Source organism: Thunnus maccoyii, chromosome 7 (assembly GCF_910596095.1).
Source record: "Thunnus maccoyii chromosome 7, fThuMac1.1, whole genome shotgun sequence".
NCBI classification, from domain to species: Eukaryota; Metazoa; Chordata; class Actinopteri; order Scombriformes; family Scombridae; genus Thunnus; species Thunnus maccoyii.
Window position 1 is genome coordinate 4,862,864 of NC_056539.1, and position 20,776 is coordinate 4,883,639.

The 20,776-nt window shown below is 39.1% G+C and overlaps 2 protein-coding genes and 1 long non-coding RNA gene across 5 annotated transcripts; 2 read left to right on the top strand and 1 right to left on the bottom strand.

Moving 5' to 3' along the window:
- Positions 1–6,388, bottom strand: uhmk1 (U2AF homology motif (UHM) kinase 1). The gene is made up of 9 exons (XM_042415575.1): positions 5,607–6,388; positions 3,962–4,091; positions 2,781–2,967; positions 2,477–2,674; positions 1,713–1,807; positions 1,495–1,571; positions 1,309–1,407; positions 1,033–1,121; positions 1–913 (listed from the first exon to the last, which is right to left on the bottom strand). The coding sequence occupies exons 1-9, from the start codon at positions 5,917–5,919 to the stop codon at positions 767–769; spliced, it is 1,335 nt and encodes a 444-aa protein (XP_042271509.1). The 5' UTR covers positions 5,920–6,388; the 3' UTR covers positions 1–766.
- A 1,635-nt stretch (positions 6,389–8,023) lies between these two features.
- LOC121899851 lies at positions 8,024–9,479 on the top strand. Its single transcript, XR_006096793.1, has 4 exons — positions 8,024–8,205; positions 8,672–8,819; positions 8,914–9,049; positions 9,209–9,479. It is a non-coding gene; the product is annotated as an uncharacterized LOC121899851 (long non-coding RNA).
- Positions 9,480–13,208: 3,729 nt separating this feature from the next.
- akr1a1b (aldo-keto reductase family 1, member A1b (aldehyde reductase)) lies at positions 13,209–20,694 on the top strand. Of its 3 annotated transcripts, none has more exons than XM_042415577.1 (9): positions 13,209–13,422; positions 16,248–16,343; positions 17,124–17,243; positions 17,380–17,531; positions 17,830–18,025; positions 18,145–18,344; positions 19,951–20,023; positions 20,119–20,205; positions 20,390–20,694. In XM_042415577.1, the coding sequence occupies exons 2-9, from the start codon at positions 16,263–16,265 to the stop codon at positions 20,453–20,455; spliced, it is 975 nt and encodes a 324-aa protein (XP_042271511.1). In that variant the 5' UTR covers positions 13,209–13,422; positions 16,248–16,262; the 3' UTR covers positions 20,456–20,694. The 3 variants fall into 3 exon arrangements, with proteins under 3 accessions (XP_042271511.1, XP_042271510.1, XP_042271513.1); XM_042415576.1 differs by lacking the exon at positions 13,209–13,422 and adding an exon at positions 13,440–13,544; XM_042415579.1 differs by lacking the exon at positions 13,209–13,422 and adding an exon at positions 13,460–13,552.
- The last annotated feature ends 82 nt before the right edge of the window (positions 20,695–20,776 follow it).

The window sequence follows — 20,776 nt, forward strand, 5'->3', positions numbered from 1 at the left end:
TACAATGATAATTATTTTACCACAGGACATCTTCAGTTTACAGGGATGCAATTTTCAAGGTATTTTTGTCATCAGGATTTTAAGTTTGAGATATAAAACTCCCATTCTTTATTACTGGGAGATCAGTGTTATCCTGCTGCATTTACCTGATCACATCCATGACTCAACTGATGAGATTAAGTGTTTCACTTATGATTTATCTAAAAGAGATGCAACTATTTAGATGTTGTGTAGATTGAGGATTCTCAAACTTGCTCATGTCTGAGGCACACTAGACTACTATTAGATAAATACTTCTTATCTAGTATTCTCATCAGAGAAGATTTCAGTTATTATTATTATTGTTATGCATCCTCTCAGCACACTAATCCTCTGAATGAGTGAGAGAGAAAGTGAATTAAACAAGACATATGCAGGTCACCTTGAAGCACTGGATGGATATGCACTAATAAGAGTATCGCACAGACTGGATGCAGCGGAAATGAGCTGTTGGTGTACGCTCCTCACGGCTGAGTTCAATTTACACTCTGCATGAAACACAGATTTGCTGGAGAAAACCACGTGGATAGCATGCAGAACGTTTAACTACACTCATTTATATTATAAGTGAATTATTCTGACTTAAACTGCAGGGTAACCACTTGCGACTTTGTGTTGTTTGAAGTTATTTTTAAGAGGAAATCTTTCTCGCCTGTGGTGCCCTGTGCAGTGTTTTTTTTTTTTAAACATGCAAATAATGCAGAGGTGTAAATTGAGCTTTAGAACTTCATTGCACTGTCTGATACAAGTAACCTCTTTTATAGGCGCTGAGAGGGTAGAAGGTGGCCACAACAAACTTCCCATCAAAGGTGCGGCCGGTCAGCAGTCTCTGAGCTTCTTTGGAGTCGCTGGAGTTAGCATACTCTACAAACACCTGGTGGACACACAAAAGTGGAACAATGAAACAGCTGTCAAATATTGTCTTTGTCTTCCAACAACTGAACTGAAATTTTTCTGAAGAGGCACCCTCGTTAAGTAGAACAACAGTCTAACCTGTCCTTTCCCTGGATTCTCCTTGGGGATGAGCAAAGAAACCACTGAGCCGTACTTCTGGCACTCCTCTTTCATGTCCTCCAGGATGTCTGGGAAGAACAAAGACAGACACACAGAAATGTAATCATTTAAAACAAATAATACAGAAGTGCTCGCGTGGAGTTCTAAAACAATCTACTAGAAAAAAAGGGAATAAATCTGATCAAACAAAATGACTGAAACTTAACAGATAAATTGCCTATTAAAAAAAAACCAAACACTTTGATTGTGTAGTACCTTCATACTCTTCTTCATTGTGCAGATGGCTGTCATCAATCAGGTTAAGCAGACGCAGTACCGGAGAGGGCAGCAGAACCAGGTCCTCAATGTGAGGAGCTAGCAGACACATACGTACAATATATGTAAATACAGCTATGGAGAAACGTGTTCATCTTGGTAGACGTCTCAAGTGCTGACACATACCGAAGGGAATACTGAAGAATGGGCTCAGCAGGGCAGTTTCAGCAGTGCATCTTTGCTTTGGGTCGTTTAGAAGCATGCTGCACGCACAAAGTGACAAACATCCGATATAAATCAATGACATTATTATCACAGTCGATATTCCACTGCTTATACAGGTGAGAATACCATTACAGAGTGTAGTACATAGCAAAATAGTCATATCTGAGTCCTCTGATTACCTTTTAATAAGGTCTCTGAGGTGATAGACTGGGATGGCAGGGCACGCCAGACTGTTGCTAGCAAACATGTGGTCTACAATGGCCGTGCTGTTGTCCTGAAGGAGAGAAAGCAGAGCGTAGAATACTATTTTACTTTTGCAACAAGGACTTTTCCTCCCGAATAACATTCAAAACTTGTAAAAATTCTACAAAATTCAAAATTTGAGTAATTTATTTATTCCTAACATCAATGTAGAGTATATGTTTGTTGTTGTTGTCGTATTCATCAATTTTTCAAAAAAAAAAAGAAAAAAAAAGAAAAAAGATTCAATACGTTGTACTTTGTTATTTTCAAGTTAAGGGCAACTATCAAACCTACTGTTACAACCAAGGTCATCATTCCTCTTACTTAATTTTTTGCATGTTTATTTACAGTCTCAAACCTGCAAAAAGAATCTTACGGATTTAGAATTTTTTGGTTTATTAGGTACAGCTAAAAAATAAATCTCAGTTGTTTAAACCAGCTGTTCCACCAAACATTTAAACTGACTAGTCTTCCTTTAATCATCTAAACAACCTTTTTTTGCCTGGTGTACTCCCACAGGCCTGTCAGACGAGCTCCACATCTAGTCTGTACATATAGTGAACATATTTGAACAGAAACACATCTCACTCTGTTTAATTTCCATGCTAGAATACACCTTTTTACTAAACATTTACACAATGAGACCTTCAATATCATTGATTCATACAGCGATCCACACTGAATAGGTTTCAGCATATACCTTCCATTCCTGCGAGCGAACGGTGTCTTTAAGTTTCATTCCTGAGAACATCTCCAACAGGATGATGCCCAGGCTCCACAGGTCTACGGCGGCTGTGCAACCCGAGTCTCCGTCCATCTCCACCCCGGCCTGGGCCAGACTGTTCTGAAGTTCGGCCTCTGGAGCACGATACCCGTCTGTCTGGATGTACTTGACATCCTGGTAGGAGGTGACGAGGGGTCGCAGTTAGAAACAAAGTCCACAGTTGTCCCCGCTCATCTTTCCCAAACCTACAAATTCCCACTCACACACACACACATCCCACCTGGTTTCCCTCTTTGAAGCTGAGGCCGAAATCGATGAGCTTGAAACACTCGTCATCAGCGCTCCAGAGGATGTTGCGCGGCTTGAGGTCGGCGTGGACGTAGCCTTCCCTGTGAAGGAAGGCGAGAGCTTCCAGGATGTCTCTGGCGCAGTGCTGGACGAGCCACATGGAGTGGCCCTGCTGGGGTCTACCAAAAGCACATTATATTAAAGACAAAACCAAAGCTCTCCTTTGTATATGACAGCTTTACTTATTATATGATTTTTCAATCATTTTGAAGCATTCATTCAGGTTAGTAGTTTTTCAGCTTTGTGATGGCCACAGAACCAAGTACATACAGTATAGAGTTATTGAAATACTCACATGCCAGGAGGCTTCATTTTTTGACCCGTGCTGTGAGGCAGCATTGCACTAAATGGCCTTAGTTCATGAATAGCATGAGACCAACTTCTCTTATCAATTCCTGCTTTTATTAAATACTGAATAACGACCAGTCAGTCTGTAAAACCAGCACTGACACTGTAATGAGTATTGCCTACTTTATATTTTACCATTTCCTATCAATATTATCAAACGAGATTTATTCAGTGGAAAAAGCCAGTCAACAAAAAAAACACATAAGCACACAGCTCACAATAGGAGACTTGAACCAGCTTTTGCCATTAAGCTATTTGCACCACACATTAGTGCTGCTGTATGTGTCATGTACAGAATTCACATGCCGGTTATTTGCAGCACATTTAACCAGTAGGTGGAAGTGTGCACGGTGTCATGTCAAGCTTTAAGTAAATGAAACTTTTACTGCCTCGGTGTATCAGAAACCTTGAGTGCCTCATTTCAACATCATATGTTTGAATGCTCTGAGAAGCACAAACACAGTTCTATTCAGCTCTATTATATTAGGGGGGCCGGGGAAGTTTGTAAGAGTGATATTGCAAAACTGACACCAAATACAGCAGAAACTACCTGCATGGCAAGATGCTAGTGGAAAAGTATCATTACTGGTCTTCAGAAACACACACCAGTGGAGAAGGTGATTTCCCAGTTTCATGAGAGAGAGTGTATGAATATGACACATTAAGCATTTCAATCTGGACATAGTGGAGCCACTCTGATGAGCCGGCAACCCCGACACAGTCAGGGTTAAACTGTAAGATGAGCACTGACATCACTTCACATACCTGCCACCCTGGGTACCGCTGCTGCCTCTCACCAACAGCTCCGACACACTGACATCCAAGAGCTCCAGCAGAAGGCAGCGAGTGGCAACGCCCATACAGCTGTGGTTGGTGAACACCCCGTACAATGTCGCTGCATCAAGAGTAGAGAAACACATCTGTCACCACAAACAGAACGGCCTGTGCTGTTGCATTCAGATGACGTTAAAGAGACGGTAAATATGAACGTCCTCTTTAACAACACCATTCACTTCATCTATCAACAAGGCCTTCCTTTAAAAAAAAAAAAAAAAAAAATCACTCACTCATTCAGTGAGGCTGCAGCATTATACTCGACTATGAGTCATGCTTTGAGATTTGATATAAAACTGATTAAATGTCACCCCTGATCTTTTCTGTAGGAGAAATGTGTAACAGTATACTATGATAATGCTCATCTGCAGAGGTATTTAAAGTTTTATAATATGTTGTTTACAGAGCTCTCTATGATCAACTATTTTGTGGAATAACAGAATGGCCCAAACCAGCACCTATCCCCTCGTCCTATCCACTCCGCCTCTGTTTGCGTGTTCATGTGGAGGTTCCCCATATTAAAGGCCGTCCCAAATCAGATTAGCGTTGAGTGTAAGTGGACTGTGAAACCCTTAAATAGCGAGTCTGCATCGGTGCAGGCTTACGATTGTCCTAACAGGAAGTGCACATGCAAAAGGAGAATGGAGGAAACAACATACAAATGTAAGAGTGCTGTCTGTCTACTTTGTCAAGTATTTTAGATCAAACATTTTTGTTTTCCTCACGCTAACTTTATAGTCTCAAACAAAATCTCAGAATGTGTGGTGTGAAAAGATAAAACAAAACTGAGTTGAATGTCACTTTGCCCCTGAGGTCACTTGACTTGTAGCAAACCCACAAATGCCTGCATGCATGCAAAGCCTACATAAGAATAATTCAAATGTGTCAAATTTACCTCATAGCTCATTCTAATTCTCGTAAAGTGTGAAACAGCATAACAATCGTGCAAGCACGGCGTCTATCCATTGCCATGGTGAAGGCTGCTTCCTTGTTCTGGTAAAGTGGCAAGGGCGTCCCATAGTTTGGCAATCCATTTATACCCTCCCCCTTCATTAGAAGTGTCCTCCACAGCTGCGGGTGTAATTTGATTTGGAGTGACACTTGGTTGTGAAGTGGTAGTGGGTAGGGACTGGTCTGGGATTGGGCCAATGACATTTTGAAGACTGATATATTACTGAAGTAAGTTCCTGTTTCCCGGCTTATCATAAGCAGAATTTAAAAAAATACCTTAACTAGTTGTAAAATGTCTTAGAGAATATCAGGACAAGTACACGGCACTGATGACAAGCAAGTTCCTCTTAAATTGATATGTTTTCTAACGGAATTTGGCATGTTCTCAATTTAAAAGACCTCTACAACTAAAAAGCATAAATGAAGGCTGTACGCAGGCTTGATCAAAACAATCCAGTATCATAAACGCCACCATGCAATCTTCCCGTCTCTTATAGAAAGGTTATAATGACATTTAAATTCCTTGTCAGCGTAGCTAATTCCCTGGTTTCGTGACAGGCTCTGTGTTATGCTTCACGCCACTCATACCCTGCAGGTTTTCACACAGGAAAAATAATGCTGTTACCGATGTTTTTATGTCCCTGGATGTCCTCCAGCACCGACCTCTCCTTGTGAAACCCGTAATCTCCTCCCTGAGTGTCGGCCTGAAACTCCTTGACGGCGGCGGTGGTGGCTCTGCCTGAGCTGACCCGGTACACCGAGGCCGACACTCCTTGGCCGAGCCGCGACTGGACGGTCCAAATCTCGCCAAAGATCTCGAACAGCACCGGCTTCATGCTCTGGTCTACGCCACCCTGTGAGGGCATGATAACGGCACCGCTGTCCGGACGCGGCGGCTGTACCTTCGCGCTCGGCTCGGAGGAGCCGCAGTGAGCCATCGGGCGACAGAAGGAGGAGGAGGAGGAGAAGAGCCAGCTAGTTGACAGGCGGGAGCAGCTGCGGGAGCATTGCGAGCGAACCGGGCTCTATCATAAACACTACCAGCGAGCAGACAACCTGGCTACACCTGCAGCCTCGTTAAAACTAAGCACAGAGCAATATCTGAGCATATTAAACGACTGTTTGCTTACTGGAGCTGTCAAAATGAGTTCACACCAGTCAGCTGACAAAAACTGAGCTAACTTAGCTCCTCCAAATGGCTAAACTAGCCACAGAGTTTACGCACAGAAACAAACCACTTCCACGACGTGCAGGAAAACGCCTCCCCCATAACGTGCCGGGGTTTATTACGGCATTCTTATCGGTTTTAACAACTTTATGGAGTATATCTGTTCCGACTCCAGTGAAGTTTTGGCTGAGTTGCGCAAACTCAGGTTGTTGATATTAATCTCACTTCCGTTTCTGCTTTCGACACTGCAGGTTTGCGGTGCGTGTTTTCCTGCAGTCTGCCCCCTGTCGGTTAGGAGGGTCACTTCATCTGTCCCCTTTATACCACCATAATACCCTCTGGCTTCCATCAAAACGATTTTTGCATTTCAGGCTAACACATATGAAATGTAGCTTTGTCTTGTCTTTAATCAAGAACGACTCAGTATTATCATTATGAACTATAATCATTACCTCACGTTTCAGTAATATAGTGTCTCTCTAGTGATCATTATCTACTAGCCTTTCTAGTCCTAGGTTCAGAGTAATCCATGAACTACTTAATAACAATGAATCCATTATCAGGTCATTCCTCATTTGTAACTCACTTGTTTCCAGAAACTAGTCACAATTTTGACATTGCTTGTCTCTTCTGATATGACTCTGGGTAAGACAGAAACAAGTGTATTCCCCCCAAATCCTTGACTGACTCTTCAATATGCTGTCTACCAACACTGAAAAAGAGAAGGGAAGTCAAGTTTTTGTCTGGACTTTGAATACAGTTTGTAGATGAGTTACACTGAGTGACCTGAAAAACAGAAACGTGTAAAGGATGATGTGATGAAATTCAACACAACTGCAATGAATGTTCAGTGTGTGTGTTGAATCTACTTTAGCTGCTTGTTTGTGTGACTTTATGATGCTTAATTTGAGACAATGGTGTATAATTTTCAGGAGGTGAGATCAACCTCATGCATCAAACTGCCTTACAGGAAGTGAGGAGACCAGAAACATATTAGGAACATGAACAGTAATATTAACAGTGTTTGAGTACACATAAAGAAAATCCATGGCGTGATAGAGTACTAAGGATAATGAACTTTCTTTCATGAATAAGCATGAGAACTCATGCTAAACAATGGTACTGCTTTCTACACTGTAAAATCTAACAGTACATCTTAATAAAAAGAAGTAAGTTAACTTAATCTTGTAAAAAAGTTGGAGTCACTCATTCTCATGAATTAAATCTCACTCAAAAATCAATTGTTGAAGTAATAACTCATTTGTTTTGAGTGCACTTAAGTCTTTGGAGCATTTTAAGTATTGTTGATATAATTCCAGTTTGTTTCATTGACTCATTTTCTTTAAGTTGACTTGACATCATTACCAAAATGTAAGCCCCGCTGATGGGCTGCTATAATGTTGAGTACAATTTTTGCTTTTATACCAGTTTATAAATCATCATGTTGTACACAAGTAAACCAAAGAATGCATTCAAATAATTCTTGATCATTCTTGAAATGATCTCCCAAAGTGTAAAGATCTGATGTTAGTCACATACACAATTAGTCGATGAGCAAAAACTTAATCAGCCACTATTTTGATAATTGATTAATAATCTGAATACATTTTCAAGTAAATTTCCATCATTTTAAGTTTCTAGCTTCCCAAATGTGAGAATTTTTTTTGCTTTTCGTTATCTAAAAAGTAAATTGAATATTTTGGGGTTTGGTGTGTTGGTATGACAAACAAGGCATCTGATGATACCATATCACCAAACTTTTTAATTTTTTTTATAAAAAAAGAAAAAATCGTCAGCCTTATCGAAAATAGTCATTAGTTTCCCATTTAAAGTTTATTCACTCTTCATTTGTATTTGGGCAGCCCGGTTAGTTTCATCCTGCCCAGAATGTAAACAATGAACCCGCCGTTGACTGTATCTTTGTGCACATGGCACTGAGAGAGAGCACGTGTATGTTTGCGCTCAGCACTGGCGTAACGGACAAGCTGCACTTGCTGCACTGCCCTGTTTTATTTGCCGATACAGGACATAATTATGGTTTTGTCTTCAACGCCAGGTAACTTTGTTCCAGTATTTTATTACTGTTTGCATAAGTTATTGTTTGTCTTGCTGTTTGAATTGTAAAAGTGCATTGTGTAATGCTGAAATGTGTTAGCTTAACGTTAACGTTACTAAGTTGTGCAAACATTAGCCGTAAGTTAGCTTGCAAGCAGGCCAATTCATGCTGTAGTGCTTCAGAAATAATAGTTTCATAATGTTAAGTCACTTGATAGTTAACGCTGAGTGACGTTAGTTTGTTAAAGTTTTATGTTAAAAATGTAACTGTTAGCTCGCTAGCTAACATGCCCATGCCTGTCAAGAGCCACTCAGCTAGTGTTCTTGTTTTTTGAATCCATCATTGTAGGAATGCCTGATCTGGATAAAGAGCTTAGAATTGAGTAGTTTAATATGGTATGTCTATTTGTCTGAAAATGCTTGAAAAATCCAGTTTTACAATCTCACATTGCTTTTGTTTTTAACAGGGAATTTCACAGGATCACTAATCAGAATCTACCATTCTCCTTCTTTGCTGAACTTGACAAATATACACCTCAACTGCTCTAAAAAAAGAGGGAGACTGGAAGTTTTGGTGGGAAGATGGAAGAAGTTTTGATGGCATATGAGGAACAGGTAAAAATATTTTTAATGCATCACATTGATGTTGACTGTGAACAGCGGACCGCAACATCCCCGTATGAATACCTTGTCTTTGTTTGTGCAACAGGACATGAACATCAGTGCAGCTAGAACAGCAGTCCTGGCTAGCCTAGTTAAAAAAGAGAAACCTAAGAGCTAAACATTGGTAACAAGACAAGACAAACTAGAACTCTCCTATCATTATTTGGAAGGACAAAATTAAGGTAATAATTTTAATAAATAATATTGTACTGTTAGCTTGGCATAAGATGTTAATACAGTGAAACACCACATTGCTGAATAATGGAATTATGGCCCAGCATTTGCTTAAGCTTACACATTGCTTTTACTTGCATGTAAAAATCTGGATGCAATGGTGGCAGTGGTCAATGAAGAAGAGGTGCCAGCAGGAGTCCCTTCGAAACTCAACACGTGGCAATCATCCTCGAGGATCAGGTTGTAATGTCACAGATCTTGATTGGTGATTTTGTTGGACTGATCTATGCTCTCCATATGTGAGCTATCCTGAGAAGCTAAGTGGCCTCTTTGAGTTGTATTGTATTTAGTGTAGTTTTTAACTTAAATGATGCACTGTACCAGATTTAGCTTCAAGCTTATTTTCATCTTCAGTCCCTTACAATTAAAACATATAACAGCACAATAACAAACAGTACAAAGCAAAAAACACACAGAACATGTTATACAAAATACAAAGCTACAATAGCATAATAGCACAAATACAAAATACAGAGCTACAATAGCACATCACATACACCCACAATGTCAACACAACAGGACATCACATACACCCACAATGTCAACACAATAGCACATCACATACACCTATAATGTCAACTATATCCATGTTGTCCTCCTCTAATCCTCATGATGGGAGGAAGCAGCTCAAACCCAAGTTACAAGCCCTGAGAAATGAGCTGGTGTAAAGTTGTCAGCAGGTTTTGCTGTTGAAAGTCAGCAATGTCTAAAAATGATCGTTTGGCTTGCATCCCAAAAACTTGTGTGTTGAAACAGGAACTGTACAAGTCACAAGAGTTCTAGCTTGATCTTAATCGTTTTTACTACAATGCATGTTTACACTGTTTCTGTGGTGTGTTCACACTTTGTGCATTACCACATGAAAATAGCATTTATTTGTACATTGCACATTTGTACAATGTACAAATAACATACATTACATTTATTATTATATTTTGTTTTATTTTTTTGTGTCTTTATTTTCATAGTTTTCTCAACATGAACATGTTGGGAAAAGTGAGATTTTATTCACCAGCATCATGGTATAAAATTATGCACAATCATTGAATTATGTCAGTTTGATTGACTTACATCAGAGGCTGCTGTTAATGTGAGGGTGAAGTCTACTGAACGTTCAAGTTTCAACTTTGAAGGGGAGTTCTTTCTGAAAACTTCATTAATAGGTTAAAGAAAAACAAAAGTAAGTGGAGAGGAGTAAACTACCTTTCCAGAGCTGTGAACATTGAAATGTTTTACATTGAAATGTTATGTGTTCAGTTATGAGCGTTCAGCATTCATCTAAATAAATTGTTTAAGTTGTGTCAGATATGTGTTTATATTGTGTTAATCCAACTTAAAAAGTTTAAGTAAAGTAGCTACAAAGTTGTCACAACTAGAATATAATAATTTACTTTAGTTGAAGATAAGTGAGTAAAGGAAACTTAAGTGGTAACATTTGTGTAAAGAAGATCCATTTAAGTTAGTCTTAATTCAGATAAATTCTATTAACACATTTTTAATAAGTTTAGTGAAATGCTAGATATGAGTCTAAAATACTTCTTAGTTTTAAGTTCAACGAACTCAGTGGAATTGGCACTAATAACTTTATTTACCAAAGTTACCTTAACAATAAATACTTTAGTTACTTTTATGCAAATGAAAGAATTTTTAATGCGTAAATTGTTTGAGTTAATATACTTAAATGGTTCGAGGCCATCGGTTTCCTCAGTTTGAGTTGAACTAACTCATCGAGTTTTACAGTGTAAATCAGGAAGTTGTAACTATGGCTTCATTAATGGTTCATAAATCATAGGTCATGTAGATTAGTAATTAATTATTAATTTATCAGTTAATGAATGTTAACTCACAGTTACTTCATATATGCATTTATATGTCACCACATTAGTTGAGCCATTCAAACATGTTGAGTGATTATCAGGATTCACCACTTTATTTCAATATGTTGAGTATTAGTGACTTCCTCCTGGTGAGTTGACATGTTCATAAGTGAATACGTCATTCATATATTCCTGAAAAAGAGGGCTGAGCAAAGAATTGTATAGATAAAAAGTGTCCCACGCTGACGGACTGAACTAAACATGAATGTCAGGAAGAGTCCACAGCCAGCACTCATCCACACAGTCCTCAGAAGAGGCCTGATCATGCAACAGGTGGAAACACCTGTGTGAGTGAACCATGAAGGCTGTTGTTCTGTCAGCAGCTTAGCTATGGGCCCCTGGGCGTCTGTGGCCCCTGAACAGTTGACCTCTTTGCCCAATTTGTAACCCAGCCTTACTCGCAGAACAAAATAACACTTGAAATCTCTCATTAGCATTATCACAATGAAGAGCAAAGATTTCACTTTGTACAACTTCTTTTGCACAAAGTCAGGAATAAAGAAGAATATTTCTCTCCTACCTGAATTCATAGAGAGCCACAGGACTAACACAAGCCAGTAGAGTTTTAATTTGTAAAACTCTTAACACAAAATGCTAAACTCTTAATAATGGCCTCAAGATATAGCACACAATATGAAAACCTATTTAGTAAATGAGGTAATAAATCATACTGTAAGTTTCTCAGAGCATTACAACATTATATGTTTATAACTGGATGTTAATCATTGTTGCATTTGTAAATAAAATGATCATTATCAAATAATGATGTCAAAGAGTAACATTCTCGCTAAGTCTTATTTCCACAAGATTATACAAATAACGAGAAAAACAAAAGTCATCAGTCAGAAGTCATCTGACTTCTGACTGATGACTTTTGTTTTATTGATTGAATATTCCGTCTTGCTGTAAATATAGATGATGTAGTCTATAGAGTCTTTCTTTACATTGCAGTAAATCCTTCATACATACAAGACTAAATGATGATTGTGATTGTTCTTCACTGCATCAGTTCAGTTTTTCTGTTCTGTATCGACCACAAGTTTGTTTTAATTCAAGACACCAAATCTTATTTCAATCTCTTGTTAACTGTTTTCTAACAAGGTGACAGAATCAATCAGGTCAACAGATAACTGTATTGACAGATGGTACTCATCCCAAGTTTATGCAGTAAAAACATTTGTAACATAGAAGAGCTGTTAGAGCTGTTGGGACATTTTCATTATGGAGCTATAAATATAAATATTTGGAGAGTCCAAATATTTTCTTCTTTCCTGTCAGGTTTATTATTACAGGGAGAAAGTCTCAAAGTATTTGCAGCAGCAGCGGCACTGTGTGCACCAAACCCATATACTGTTTACAATCATTAACATAAACACAACATTTGGGTGTTGTATTAAAATATTTTAAATTTGCTTTCTCTCAGTCACCACAGTCACTGTGCAAAACTCTTATTAACTAAACATGAAGTTACTGGTCCGGTGCTGTGCGTGTTTTACGCATGTGACACACTCAATTTGGAGACAGATGTATCAACTCTGCTGCTGTGTCAACCTGCAGCCTTCACCTCCACCTGCAGATTCTGGCAGACAGCTGCATTCCAAACCTCCACCTGCTGATTGTTATAGACAGCAGCAACTCAAACCCCCACCTCTAGCCTCTGCCTTCCCCCAGCTATGTTATCCAGCTAGCTAAAGATCTAACATCTGCCTCCAACCTGGAGTAGCCTCCTGCAGCTCCAGCCACCTCCTACAGCTTCTGCCAGCAACCTACAGCCTCCACCTCCACCTGCAGATTATAGCAGACAGCTATACAACTCAAGCCTATGAGGATAGCCGTCCAAAGAGAGTAAGTGAGGCAGAAATAATCAGGGTCAGATCTAAGAAGAGACTTAAGCATGAGGAAGTAGGTAAGCAATATTGTGACGCGAGACAAGAAGCTAAGGAGGACAAATTAACCAGGAAACACGATGAATTTTGGGAGAAAACTGACATAATTTCAAGGAGATTTCTGGGTGTTGTGAGAATTTGTGGAGAAGGTGTGTAGCAGCTGTTGAGAGAAGCTTTTAGTTTCTCTCAAACACCTGAAAAACAGAGAAGTTATTGCAGAGTTAGTTTAAATCCAGTAGATGGTGGTAATGCAACATTTTGGACGCCAACCGCCACTAAAAACTAATAATAAGAAGATTTTGCTTCTTTCCAGACGAGGCGCACTTCATCCCATCTCCGACCAGCCTCCTACTTTCACTGGAGAGAAAAAAAACACCTGTAGGCTGTTTTAACCGGAAATAGAGGAATCTGCATCCCGGAAAGGGAAGTGTCAACAAGATGAGGTGGTGTTTTTGAACACTTGGCAGAAGAATACAGTTGCGTACTCGTCCTGTAGTACTCGAGGACTACAAGAAGAGGAGCTGCTCTGACAGTCGCAGGTTTTAAAGTCGTGAAACAGTAAGTTGCTGATTTGATCATGTGATGTATTTCACAGCTGAGCTAAACAGAACATGCATTCATTGAAATGTCAGGTGCTGAAACAGATGCTCCGTCGTTTGTGTTTTGACACCGGCCGGCGGGTGAGTGAGTGAGTCTTTTCACTGTGAAAATGTGTCGTTGTGAACGTTGTAGGTGTGAACAGAAAGCGACAGAGACGTTAAACTAAACTAGCTAGCTGTTAGCTAGCTGTTATTGTAATAGGAGGCGGACCTGTGACTTGACTTTAACGGACAGTTGTTGTTTCTAGCTGATGAAAATAGTCCCCAGAGTGACCGCACAGCTTATAACCTCAGTGTTAATAAGTTTAAATGTAATGTGCTGAGCTCGAGGACATGATCGAGGTGTGGCTGTCGCGCGTGACTTTGCAGGAAATCAGCTGACAGCTGGATTTAGGAAAGATCTGGAAATGTCCCTTTGTCTTCTGTATTTCAGAAACCACTGGTGCTTCACCTCAATGTGGTTATTTTATTCACATGAAGTCAACATTTCACCCAAAATGTGCTTTGCATGAGGCAAAGAAATGCATTAAAACAATGACAATAACAACAATATAAAGAATAAAGAGGGAAATTAAAAACATTAAAAAAAACGAATAAAATAGAAAAAAATAATAGACACGATATGCGATTCAGTGCAGTAATAAGTCGCTCCAAATGTAATAAAGTGAATAAAAGTGAAGCAGAGCAATGAGTTCATCATGATTCAGGAAACAAGGTTTTTTTTTTTGTTTTGTTTTTTTAATCTCCATAAGCTTGTTAGGTTCAAATCCGCAAAACAAATAGCAACCTGGTAAAGGAATAACATCAACTCCAGCTGCCATAGTCTTGTAGTCAGCAGACAACACTGCAACAAGATACACTATAAGCATAACAGGGACATCAAAACTAGACAAAAAAGGGACGAATATCATACCATACAAAAACGCTGAGTCAGGGTCAGTCATATTAATTAGCAAGATAGTCATATAAAATCATACACTAGTCATTAATAGAGGTTTGAAAAAATGCCAAAATTCTTTGATTCCAGCTTCTCAAACGTGAATATTTTCTGCATGATTTATTTAATTGTCCATGATAGCAAACTGAATATCATTGGTTGGGACAAATGAAAGCAGTGATCAACATTTTTCATAATTTTGTCAATTTGTAGACAAAACAACTAAACCTTTAATCGAGAGAATAATCGACAGATTAATTGATAATGAAAATAATCATTAGTTGCAGCTCTAGTCATTGATATTCTTCTGTGAGTGTTTAACCTTTGGCTGTGTATAGATAACATAAGGAAACTGTATCACTCAGCACAGTTAAATTCACAGTCATATGCAGAATGCAAAGGACCTAATATGTTGATAAACTTATCTGAGGATAACAGGAATGAGCAAAGCCCTTAATTTGCAAGTACCCACTTAATTTAGATTTTTAGATCAGCTGGAAGTTGGTTTCATCTATTCATGTGCACAAAATTGAATTCAGATATATAGATGTGAGAGATGGACTGAGTTTATTTTCATCAAGCATATCTAGCCCTAGCCTATTAAGTAATTTGAAACTAGCAGCAGGACTTTAAGATCTTTTCCATGACTAACTGAAAGCCAGTATAAAGATCTAAAAACAGGACTAATGTGCTGAATTTCCGGGTAGTTGCACTCTGAATGTGATGCAGTGGTCTAATGGTGTTTTTGGGACAACAGACAGTTATAATAGTCGACCCTACTGGATATGAAGGCATGAATGATTTTCTTGGAATCATCTCTGGATATTAAACCTCAAATTCTGGCTATTTTAGATAATAAAAGGTTGTTTTTCTCAGTGGCTTGCTGAGGAAAACTGCTGCTGTAGCTCAGAGCTATTAAAACATCAATAACTCTAACTTGGCCTTTAGTCTTCATAGTTGTAAAGTATATAATAACTTGTGTGTTTCCTCTTTGTTGCCAGATATAATGAAATCTATCATGTCTCTTTTAAATCAAATTGTGCCATTTCTGTCTGGGGACTATTGATGCAAAAACAGATCAGCACAGCCTTCTCTCTCTCACAGACAGTAGGCCTGGCAGAGATTTTGCTGATTATCGTACAAAAAAAAACTGAACACGATTTCTAATCAGAAGAGAATGGAGCTTCTCCAGTCACTATGTTAGTTACAGCTGCAGAATGGGCAAAACCTCTGCACAACCTAATATCTCTACCACAATATGTGGACTGCTAGTTTTATGATTTCACTACATCAGCATTTTATGCAGCTGTCTCATGACACTGGCTCTCTGATTGTTGCTGTAAAGTTCAAACATCAGGAAATGGTGAAACAGTGTCTGGTTAATGCTGTGTCATTTAGTCTTTAAAGTGGACTGGAAATCTCCCATTGTGGGCTGTTCTGGTCTGCCTGGGCATGCTTTGGATTAAAATGGTTTTGTGAAAATCTCTTCACTGGTATTGCACTGCCTTTTGGAAGCTTTCAGTTTGATACTGGGGTATTTTTTCAGTCCAGGTCATTTTATTAATTCAGATTAGCTTGACAAACTGTTTATATTGAGATTTCCTGGACTCAGTCCCTCTTTTAACCACAGTACTGATTTGTACCTAATGCCTGCTTTTGGCAGCCTTTTTACATCAGCTTCCAGTTGTTTCTTGCATTTCTCTGTTGGAATTTGTGGAAAAATGAAACAGTAACACCCATTAAACAAATATATGGCTTAAATAAAAGGTGTATTTTACATAGAATCATTGCTGCTGCAGCTTTAAACATCCGAGTCAGACTGAATCACACTCTCCTTGTCCTTTAAGGTGCTTCTGAGAGGTATGAATGACTTTGCAGTTCTCAACACGGGGCGGAAGATGCCCCTCATCGGACTGGGAACATGGAAGAGTGAGCCAGGAAAGGTACAGTAGATGCTTCACTTTAATCCTCTTGTTTTTAACCTGTTTGAACAATATGATTTACATGTAACAAATAACCGACATAAAAAAGACCAGCACGTTCATTTAGATATCTCTGTAATGTCAGATATTAAAGCTGCACTACTCAATATATTTGTAATAACAATGGATGAAATGACTGTGTGATGTGAAATGTGTCGCTCGTGGGGATGAACCTATAGAAAATTTACAGATTAACAAAATCAGTTCTGCAGTTCTCCTCAGCCCTACAGAGCATTTTAGCCTCTTTTAGCTCATTGTTTTGGTTTTACAGCTCACAACTTTACTGTTTTTGTTCAGTCTCACAGCTCTCATCAACCTTGTTTTCGACAGTAACTGTTTTCAGAGAGAAAGCTCTGATAAACTAACTGTACACTATCTGTTACAGTAAACAGACTGTTAGTGACCAGCTGATGAACATAAGGGAGCATACAATAATGATAATAATAATAATACTTTTAATTTGTACCAGACTTTTCATTCATAGTGAAACTGAAAGTACTACAGTATTAATAACATAGAACACACAACATAAAGAAGTAAGTAAGTAATAAGACTCAAGATGAAAAAGCCTTCCTGAACAGAAAGGTTTTTAGACCTTTTCAAAAGAGTCTAGGGTCTGTGCTGCCCTCAGATGGTTAGGAAGGTTGTTCCACAAGTGTGGTGCAGCAGAGCAGAAGGCTTGATCCCCCATTCTGCAGAGCTTAGTAGTTTTAACAGTTGTCCTGTTTTCCCTTGTCACAGGTGAAACAAGCAGTTATTTGGGCCCTGCAGAGCGGGTATCGTCACATTGACTGTGCAGCCATCTATGGCAACGAGGTTGAGATTGGAGAGGCCCTTCAGGAGACACTAGGCCCCGACAAGGTAAAACAACTAAGAAATTTTAATCAGTCCTCAAAAATGTCACTTCTGTTTCAAAATAACTTTACAACATATTTTAAACATCTTCTAGACATGTGTTTTATTGTCTGTACTGACGCTGATGCTGTCTGTGCACCAGGCTCTGAGACGAGAGGACGTATTCATCACATCCAAGCTGTGGAACACCCGACATCACCCGGAGGACGTGGAGCCGTCCCTCCTGAAGACCCTGAAGGACCTGAAACTGGAGTATCTGGACCTCTACCTCATCCACTGGCCCTATGCCTTTCAGTGAGCTCAATCTCCATCCAGGTCTAAAAATGAGATAATTAGCTTGTTATCCTGAGAAAACTACCCTTTGTTTTCTTTAAATAACAAGATAATTAACGTAATCAGGAGAAAACAGCTTTGTTATCTTCAGATAAGGAGCAAATGGACTTATCTCATTATTTCAGGATAATGAGTAGACCTTGTAAGGGGGCTGTATTTTAAGGAAATATGTGTGAAGGAAAACTAGTTTTTAATTGTTTTCCTTTAAGTATGTTTTTAACCTCTCTTTTAATTGTGACTCCTTCTTGATATCCCCTAGACGAGGAGACAATCCTTTCCCTAGAAAGGAAGATGGCACCTTGCTGTATGACGACATTGACTACAAGCTGACCTGGGCTGCCATGGAGAAGCTGGTGGGGAAGGGCCTTGTCCGAGCCATCGGCCTGTCCAACTTCAACAGTCGGCAGATAGATGACATCCTGTCCGTCGCCAGCATCAAACCAACTGTCCTCCAGGTACAGGTTGTGGGTCAGCAATGTTGACAAGTTTATTTTAACTGGACCACACAGGTTAGGTGTAAAGACAACTGTAGAATGTCTTATTCACCCCGGTATCTCTGTGTTTGGTTTGGCAGGTAGAGAGCCACCCCTACCTGGCCCAGGTAGAGCTGCTGGCCCACTGTCGGGACCGGGGCCTGGTGATGACGGCCTACAGCCCTCTTGGGTCTCCTGACCGGGCCTGGAAACATCCAGACGAACCTGTCTTGCTCAATGAGTCCATGATTGCCACCCTCGCAGAGAAATATAAAAAGTCCCCTGCTCAAATTATTCTCAGGTGATTTTACGAGCAAAATTTCTATCCAAATGTTGCGCAAACCTAAGAATTAATGTGTGTTTCCTTCCATTACAATTATGCAATTATAAGGAGTTGGGCTAATTAAGATAAACAGTGGCAATAATTCTCCAGTCAGTTGCCATTAAACTGTTTTGCAATATTTTGACTTTTCAAATTTCCAGCATGTTTTCACTCAGGTTTTTTTATGCAAATGAAAAATACACAGAAAAACAGGTGGATGGAACAACACTTACTGTTCAGTTACCTGTTAACATTATATCCAAAGCTGTGAGGGTATCCACGTTTTTAGCCAACAACATACTTAATCTCATGGGATATCTCTGAAGTCTTTAGAGATTAGGTTTCTTTATAAAATTCTTTAAGTTTTCAAATTGAAGCTCTTCAAACAATGAAAAACGTCTTTTTGTGGTTTTCTGTTTTTTATATACCGTTATATGATGTTGAATATCTCTGTTAAACATGGTCAAAGTTCCAAAACTTGAGATTAACGTATGTAGATGCTCCCTGCATGTGAAAAGCCAGGGCTACTCTGAATGCTTTGTTTTTGACAGGTTTTTCTATCTTGTCAATGAGATGACATCAGATCATCGAGCATGCCCGTTAACAGCCATCTGTTCCGTATTCTTGGTTTCTACTGTTGTTGCTAAGGTTTTTCCGTGTGTTGTTTGCATTGTCCACTCAAATATTTCAGATCAGATTCCAGCTCAAACATAAACAGATGTATTTGAGAAGTTGACATTTCGAGTAAAGAACGAGAGTGGCTGCAAGTCAGCTGTGACACAGCTTCCAGAAGCTGACCAATCAGGACAGAGTGGGCTCGTTGGGAGGGGGACCTTAAAGAGAAAGGAGCTAAAACAGCCTGGCTGAACTGAGGAGCTGCATAAAGGGCCATAATAAGATAAATAAGGAGTTTTTTGAGCTGTGAGCATGCAAAGCTACTCCAGTGGAATCCCAGAATAAAGGTAAAAAGCTGGAAATAAGCATAATAGGTCCCCTTTGAAATTAATGGTTCTTCACACGCTGGCAGTGCTATATGCATCCCATCTGCTTTACTAAATATTGTTTGATAGCACTACACATCTGTAGTAATAAACATTACAGGTGTTAGTAGGGTTGTTTCTGTATTTAGTATTTTCTCAATTGATTCCATGTAGCATTAAAGCTCTTAAGTCGTTTTACTGAAACTTGGCTTTTGGTGAAATTGGGGGGCAGCGCAACTAGCTGTCAACAGAACTGTGACGTATTATCACCATACAAAGCTGATATGGCATGGTGTTGGAAATGCACATTACTTTCAAAAGTCAAAAGTATTACCCCCAATTATTGTTTTTCATCTATACATAAAACACTATGGTAGGGCTGGGCAGTAATTAAATAAAATATTTTTTCAGCATAACATTTTATCAAATTGTTATCAAAAACTAACAAAATGAGACTGTATGGCATGCTTTTAAAAATAACATATTGTCAAGTATACTTGAAGTTAAAATGTGCACTGGTATGGTCAAGGAAGTCTCCAGTGACTTTACATTCCAACAAACACCAATATGTCAGTTGTTAGTCACTAAGTTTCTTGTATTTCCAGGTGGCAGACACAGCGAGGAGTGGTAACAATCCCCAAGAGTGTGACAGAGTCCCGTATCAAAGAGAATATTCAGGTGGGGTAAAATTACAGTCACAGCAATTCATTTCCAAATCATGAAGCTTTTTTTAATATGTATCACACTTTGTCATACATCTTGTTTTTTGTCAGGTGTTTGACTTTACCCTTGAACCAGAGGAGATGAAAACTATTACAGCATTAAACAAAGGCTGGCGCTACATTGTACCAATGATTGAGGTAAGTAGGCTTTATGTACTGTACCTCGTATAGTTGGTGTTTATAGTGTTACTTGAAAACTTTGTGCTCTCTAGCTCAGTTTATGAGCGATAATATACAGGAGCCTGTGATTACCCTTGAAGGTATGATTTTCATTGCAGAGGTAGTGTTGTATGGCGGTTTAACTTTGGTTGGGGTGTTGCAGGTGGAAGGAAAGCGGGTTCCCAGGGATGCAGGACATCCTCACTACCCTTTCAACGACCCCTACTGATGACTCACACTGTAACCTGAATTTGTGCCTTCAAAGACCCCATCAACACCACATCACCCTCCTACACATCACTTAAAAAAAAGTTCCTGGATCCTGTCATTGAAATATGTCTTTAGATTATGTCAAACCCTGCACTTATTAGAACATTTCAAGTTACTGTCAGTGATGGAGACTGGGAAATCTGGTATGACTATACATACTGTACGTGTTATTTTTTAAATAAACATTTTGTTACTTCCCTTGTGTGTGTCTTTATTAAAACAGTTGATCATAGCAAGGTTTATGAAGGGGAGAAACTACATCATTGCATTGTGAAACGCT

Excerpts from the sequence above, each read along its gene's own strand:
- uhmk1 (XM_042415575.1), bottom strand. The coding sequence starts at position 5,919 with ATGGCTCACTGCGGCTCCTCCGAGCCGAGCGCGAAGGTACAGCCGCCG. Across the intron at positions 4,092-5,606 it reads CCAGGGACATAAAAACATCG|CGACATTGTACGGGGTGTTC; the intron begins GTAACAGCATTA and ends CTCTTGATGCAG. Across the intron at positions 2,675-2,780 it reads GCTTCAAAGAGGGAAACCAG|GATGTCAAGTACATCCAGAC; the intron begins GTGGGATGTGTG and ends ACCTCCTACCAG.
- akr1a1b (XM_042415576.1), top strand. The coding sequence starts at position 13,476 with ATGCATTCATTGAAATGTCAGGTGCTGAAACAGATGCTCCGTCGTTTG. Across the intron at positions 17,244-17,379 it reads AGACACTAGGCCCCGACAAG|GCTCTGAGACGAGAGGACGT; the intron begins GTAAAACAACTA and ends TCTGTGCACCAG. Across the intron at positions 18,345-19,950 it reads CCTGCTCAAATTATTCTCAG|GTGGCAGACACAGCGAGGAG; the intron begins GTGATTTTACGA and ends TTGTATTTCCAG.